At 33.2% G+C, this 7,198-nt stretch overlaps 1 protein-coding gene across 1 annotated transcript; it reads right to left on the bottom strand.

Annotated features, from left to right (window-relative positions):
- Positions 752–6,320, bottom strand: LOC109335353 (serine/threonine-protein kinase HT1-like). Its single transcript, XM_019571493.1, has 6 exons — positions 5,767–6,320; positions 3,459–3,580; positions 2,754–2,950; positions 2,484–2,658; positions 1,699–1,833; positions 752–1,469 (listed from the first exon to the last, which is right to left on the bottom strand). The coding sequence occupies exons 1-6, from the start codon at positions 6,053–6,055 to the stop codon at positions 1,263–1,265; spliced, it is 1,125 nt and encodes a 374-aa protein (XP_019427038.1). The 5' UTR covers positions 6,056–6,320; the 3' UTR covers positions 752–1,262.

Here is a 7,198-nt window from a genome sequence, read left to right as displayed (position 1 = left end):
AGATTTAGAATCCATTCGAACAGTTGTTATCTTTCAAACAAACAGGTTCAGTAGAGGAGTTTGTGGAGGAATTCGAGAAGTATGGTGGGACCTTGAGGATTATAGATCAAGAATTGGTGAAAGGAATATTCTTGAATGGGCTCAAGAAGGAATTACAAGCATAGGTAAAAATGTATGATTTACATTCCTTATCTGAAATTATGCAGAAAGTCTTGTTGATAGAACAAAAAAATCAAATGGAGAATAAGAGTTTGGAAGAAGCTACGAATCAGAGCATCCCTTTGAAATTATCATCTGAAAATCCATGCTCAAGTGTTAACTCTCCTTCTGTTCATGCAAAGGAGGAGGAAAGTCTTTCAGTTGCTGTTACTTGTGTACAATCTGTCACTTCATCAACAACGGGGGATAATGAGATTTCGAAAGCTAAAGACCTTCAGGGAGTCACGATGAATGGAAAAGTTGGGGCCCCACAACTAGGGGTGGTGGCTAATAAGCTTGGAGGAAGACACAATTCTATCAATATTGGTAATAAATCATTTGCTTTTGGACCAAGAGGTCAAGATAATGGTTTTGTCAAGACAATGAAGTTACCGCATCATGTGGAAGGAAATGAGCTGAACAAATTTAGTGACCCTCCAGGAGATGCCTACTTAGATCATTTATTTCATCCATTAGATAACCAATTTGGGTACAAAATTCTCTTTCCCCTTGAGGACAAGGTGATTCTTTTAGAGGGGGGTATTGATAGGGTAGGCATAGGGTAGTAGAAAAGAGGTTTGTTGTTAGGAGTTGTTTGAATTAAATAAAGAGGGAATTCCTAGAATACCCTTACTAGTTAGTTAGATTAGTGTATTAGTTGTATAAATAGAGGAGGGAAAGCTTGTAAGAGTAGTTTTTGGAGAAGTTGTAATTGGGAACTGATTTAGGAAATCAGTTAGGGAAGTTACTCTCTTGTGGAAGGAGTTCTTCATCATTGTATACACATTTTCAGCAATAACACAATTTACGGATCAAGATCACATTGATCTTGCATCTATTCTTCTTCTATTTTCTGTTTCTACATTCTGTTTCATTCTTGTACTCTTGTATCTCTTTCTTTCAATACAATTTCATAGATTCAAGATCAAATTGATCTTGGATACATTCTTTCTTCAATCTTTCTACTCTTTCTTTTCGTGATTAATACCAGTTCTAACACTTTCACACTTTCTGTGTATGTCTTCTTCCATCTATGACTAATTTGATTGATAGTTATAAAAATTTCAAGGTCCTCGATATCGGCGGAAACATAAACAACCCCGAGGTTGATCATCAGGGATCATACCTCCACCCTTTGAAGTGTCAATAGCTTCCAACATTGTCACTACTTCATCCATCTGTGGCCTCTTATCCGGATTGGCATCCCAACATCTTTTCATCACATTTGCTAGTGTACTTGGACAACATTGCGGAATCTCTGGCCTTAGATTCTGCAGTTTCACAAACAATTTCATTACTTAAAAACCACCCAGCACGGATACAACACGAGACACAAATAAGATACGACATGAACACATGCATACACCAAATTTTAGATATTATAGGACACAATGAGGCATAGAAAATGCACAATTCTTATAAGCAAAGAGGGGAGAACAATATCACAAAGAACCTATAGAAACACAACACCTAAGTTATGTCCTAATACAATTGATATACCTGTCTTACAACAGCTGATGTAACTTCTGAGAAACTAAGGTCAGGATATGGCATGTCACAGCAATATATCTCCCATAAGCATATACCAAAACTGTACACATCACACTTTCTATTGTACGGATTACCATTTAGAACCTGCCCAATATAAAAGAGTTCTTCAGGTAAGTTTTAATATACCAATATTAAGGATCTCAAACAAAACATGAACTAGTTCTGCAAAACTTGCAAGTTGCAACTGATTCTGAAATAAGCAGAATCTATGGTAAGGATCATGAATAAAATAAAATTGATTTACAGAAACTCATCCTTAGTCTACCTTTATTACACTAAAACTATACTAGTGTTAGATACTTGATATATCTTGAAATTACTGCTATGCTAAAATTATAGATCTCAGAAGTTGTAAATGGGACCTTCCAAGTTGAAAACGTGAGATTCTTCTAATGTTTATGTACCAAAACCAACAAGGATAGAGGGATGTCAAGAAAAACTATAGGTAAAACAATTATGAAAGATTAAAACATCAATGCTTTGTCAATGGTTATGACTTTTGATAGAGCATTATTGGTAAATATTTTAGCATGAATTCCTTTTTAGAAACTTTCCTCTATATTACTTCTGAGAGCATTAACACTCATGGTCACTTCACAATCAGTTATACAATAGAGCATGGCTTAAGTAGCAAAACCAAGGTATGTAGAATGAGTAGAAAGAGTTATTACAAGTTACTACCATAAGATTGACACATAAGAGAGAGATGCTATTAACCGAATCAAACCATATACCTCAGGAGCCATGTAACCAAGGGTGCCAGTTTCACCAGTCATGTCATGAGGATTAGAAGCTTCAATACGAGCTACTCCAAAATCAGCTATTTTCAAGGTTCTTGCCTTGTCAAGAAGCATATTTTCTGTTTTAACATCCCTATGAACAATCTTTTTCAGGTGGAGATAGCTCAACCTATAAAGTAAACAATAAGAAATTATAAGGCTTAGAAATGAAGTTTATCATATTAAACTTATATGACACAGATTAAGCATAGATAAGGATGCAACCCTCTTGAGAGATCAAGTGCAAGTTGAACAACCACTGTGAAAGCAAGCTTCCTTCTCCGGTTTTTAATCAGATAAGACTTCAATGCACCACCAGGACAATATTCAACAATAACACAACAAACATTACTTGGCATTCCTATATGACCATTTTCTGTTTGTATTTGTAGCTCTGAGGATCCCATTGTTGCACCAAGAAACTGAAAATTGGATTTAGAAGTAAGCATGGTTAAGGAATTTCTCATGTAAGTGTTTGAAACTATACCAGAAGGAAAACTTAATGCTATCTATTTCCTTCAGATTCATGCACCTTACAGTTAAAATTCCCCTAATACAGTACCCAATAGTTTATGACCATTTCAACCATGGATACCCTTAGTTAATAATCAATGATCAGTTCTAAATTGTGGTCCGCAACTGAAATTGTGCTACAATATTGCAGTTTTGAAATTTCCACAGCCACAAATGCGATCGCGTCAGCCACATTTTCCGTCAATTGTCTACGATATTGCAATTAGAATCAAGTTATGATATCACATGCATACTATCAATCCCTATGCTCTTATTTAGTGTTTGTTTATTTATTTTCCCTTGTTATCTGATTTGACTAATAGAGCAAATGACAGCATATAAGAAACATGTCATAGTACACAAGATAAAGGGGAAATATGATTAACAAAAAGCAAATAATTAAGACATAAATATGACCTTTGTTACATTAGGATGATCAAGCTTGTGCCAAACAGCAACTTCTTGTGTAAAAGCTGCTCTAAGAGAAGCTATTTCAGCATCTGACCGATGACCCTCTTCTCCCCAATCAAGGAGCTTAACTAACAAGACAAAAAATGAAAGATAAGTTGCTTTATATTATATCAGCTGAAGAAAATGTGTTCAAAAGTTACTTTGAGCTATTACCTATATACAAAGCTGCAACGTTGACAAGTTTAGAATGCAGGAATCTTTAAGGTAACATTTGGCAAATGTGCTAGCATGGTGTTGGGGCAGAACAAAACATGAGTTCTACTTTATGTTCGCATATTTTGTAGACAATAGTGTTATATGAAAAACGAGAATTCTACAACTTCTCTTACAACAAATCATACTATTTCATTTTTTATCTCTACACGCATCACAAAAGACTCGTCTAAAATTCAAAGGACAACTTACATGTTGGTTGTCAAAAAAAATATGTTTTGCATATAGAGCATGACAAAAGGGTTTAAAACTGAGACATTTTGGTTCCACTAAAAGTCTAAAGGGGTGGAACCAAAAATAACATAACAGGACACTATTCAATTTTTTTCTGTCATGCTCCAAACATCACCTAAGATAACAATGTTCCACTTCCACATATAACATCATGATTCACCACAATCATAAAAACTAAAAAAGGGCACTGATATTAGTGATACATTTAACTTGAATAACTCCTCTAGCTAATTTCCAGTAGAGGAGTATTTTCTGAAACAGAAATGTATAACTATGTGGCAATATAATAACCAGTCAATAATTTCAATAATTATGATTTATTGCTTTTATTTTCCAGCCTTATACTGCCTCATAGTACTGAAGTTAGGTGTACATCAGCAATAAACAAGAACACATGAAAAGTTCAGAAAAGAAGAATATTAATGAAGTTCATACACATAACTTTCAAGTCAAGTGAATAAATAAATAAAGGAAAAAGAAGTAAAGGACACTCAATCTTGTGAATCACGGATTTTGTAAATCAAGATCTACAAAGTTCCACTTCTTGTAACTTTGGGGTCAAAGTCAATACAATATCCATTGCCATGGACGATCAACTTAGATCATTTCTTAAATAACTAAAGGAAATTAAAAGAACATAAGACAAAATGAAATCACAAGTATTATGACAATTGACAAAGATAAGGAACAAGCAAAACTTAAAACAAGATATCCAACCTCTCAAGCACAGATTCATCGAACACCCTCACGTGTCGGTGTCTGACACATATCCGACACGGATACACTTAGATTTACGAAAGATACGTATCCATAGAGTATCCAAAAATTAAAAAAATAAAATAAAATAAATAAATATTAAGACACGTATCAGATTCTTTTCCAATAAAATATAGGATAATATAGATTTGTTCTCAATAAAATAGAATAAGATACATTCGTTTTCGTTAAACAATAACTTATTTAAAGGCCACAAAGACTCATACCAACATATCGTCACACTGCATTGAACCTCTGATAGCTGGTCCACGATACCAACTCTCCGATCTACAACATCACCATCAAGGAGGAGATAAAATTGATACTATTTTTGTTTCTAAGGCTAGATAATAAACAATTTTATGAATTATTCTACTATATTTTCTAGCTTTACTGCTTGGATACTTTTGTATATTTTGATTTACACTTATAATTTTATCATGTTTTATGTGTTTTTTATTATTTTATACACGTATCCTTGAACGTATTATATCCTATATTCTAGAAAAAATGTGTGTCGACGTGTCAGATATATATCATATCTGACACATGTATCCGTATCCATACTTCATAGCAGCCGACTAATAAGCAATTAAACGTTACATTGAAACATCATTTTCAAACAACTCTTTAATCCTTAATTGCACTACCATTGAAAGTTAGACACTAAAATGAATATGAGTGGCATAAATTTGAAAAATAAAAGGCATTTGTTCATTGTATAACATGTTACATGTCTATGGAATCTTGTTTGAGAAAAAAGGAAGTCATTCTTCCGCTATACGTTTCAGGAAAAGGGGTCATGTTAAATAAAAGGGAGGAACCAATATATAAATTGAAGAAGCTTGAGTCACTTAAATACGGGATCATCGATTATCTTAAATTAAACAACAAACGGGAACAATAAAACTTTGCATGCTTTCTTTTTTCTTTCTGGAAAGAGTTAGCAATGAAAAAGATTAGAAACACAAAAGTTTCAAAATAATTATCACTGCGAAGAAAGAGAGTGCAATGCATGAAAGACATAATAGAGTGAGAATAATAATAATACCTGCAACATCTTGACCATCATAAATCCCACGATGAACAGTGCCAAAAGTACCACGAGCAATGGCAGTCTTTATAATAAGCTTAGAAGGATAAATCTCCCACTCTTGCTTTGTTCTTGAAGTGGACTTTCTTCCTTCACACTCTTCTTCTTCTTCTTCTTCTTCTTCCTTCTCCTTGCTCTTCTTCTCCATTGTCCATGCTCTGCTAAGATGCCTCTGAAGTTGCTCATCCAATCTCTTCAGATCTATCTGATCTGCTCTCACATACCCTCCACTTTCACTCTTCTTCATTTTCCCTTTTCTCTTTTTTCTTTCACTTCAAACTCAAAAATCAGTGACACCCTTTATGGTTTTTGATGCTGGGGTTACTTAGAAACATGGAAAGTAACTAACTTCGACTCCAAGTTCTGGTTTTGAACAAGTTGTCATTGGTGGGTGTTTTCTGAGTTCTGTCTTGTTTTGAAACTTGTGCTGCTGTCACTGCAGTTGTTGCTGGTGATGATGATCTTGAGTTCATAAATATATTGGGTTCTGTGTACTTAAGGGAAGACTTCTTTTATTATGTCATGTTTTTTTGAAGCATACTATTTAAAGTGCACTAATCCTTCTAGTTTATAAATTTTTTATATGATTTTTTTGGGAGATAAGAAGGACTAACAAAACAGAAACTAGTACAAAGGGAAGAGATATGGACATTTCTTATAGGATGAGAAAGGAAATATGTGTTTAGAAAAAGTCAACTTTAAATATGACACTTTTTATGATGTAAAACATTTGTAGATTTAACCCAAATATAAATTTGAAATAAGGCAGACATTGTTCAAGACATTATATATCATTCCTATATGAAATCCGAAAATATAATATAGAGTTCAATTTTGGTCCCAATTGTTTTCATTTGTATAAAATTTGTCCCACGATATTTTATGTACATTTTTTATCTTCAATCTTATATTTTTTGGTAGTACCATCTATCTTCTATTATTATGCAAGAATTATTTTTTCTTTCTTTCGGTATCTATTAACAATATAATAAAAAAAACTCTCTTATGCCACGTGTCATTTTCTCATTCCCTTATGCAACATGTCAATTTTTCTCTATTAACAATATAATAAAAAAAACTCTTTATGCCACATGTCAATTTCTTCTTACATTTTTTCCTTCATGTCACCTCCTCCTCACATTTTTTCCTTCCTACTTTTTATATATTTTATATGTTAATAATAATTTAATACTAATTGTAGAAAATTCAAATTAAAAATTATCAATTTATTTTTCTTATGTGCTTGAACATGCAAATACACAAGTAAGATGTATATTCTTAATAATATGAATGTATGAGTAATATGTGCGTTTTAACTATGTGAATGCATGGGTAACATGTGTTTTCTTAGTAATGCGAATGTATGGGAGACATGTGTGTTTTTAGCCAT

The sequence above is a fragment of the Lupinus angustifolius genome, chromosome LG20 (assembly GCF_001865875.1).
Source record: "Lupinus angustifolius cultivar Tanjil chromosome LG20, LupAngTanjil_v1.0, whole genome shotgun sequence".
Taxonomy (NCBI): Eukaryota; Viridiplantae; Streptophyta; class Magnoliopsida; order Fabales; family Fabaceae; genus Lupinus; species Lupinus angustifolius.
Note: the sequence above shows the minus strand (reverse complement) of the source record. Positions and strands in the feature narration are given on the sequence as shown.

Coding starts and splice junctions, on each gene's coding strand:
- LOC109335353 (XM_019571493.1), bottom strand. CDS start 6,055: ATGAAGAAGAGTGAAAGTGGAGGGTATGTGAGAGCAGATCAGATAGAT. Junction 3,581..5,766: donor TGATGGTCAAGATGTTGCAG/GTATTATTATTA, acceptor TTGTCTTGTTAG/TTAAGCTCCTTGATTGGGGA. Junction 2,951..3,458: donor ATCATCCTAATGTAACAAAG/GTCATATTTATG, acceptor TCCAATTTTCAG/TTTCTTGGTGCAACAATGGG.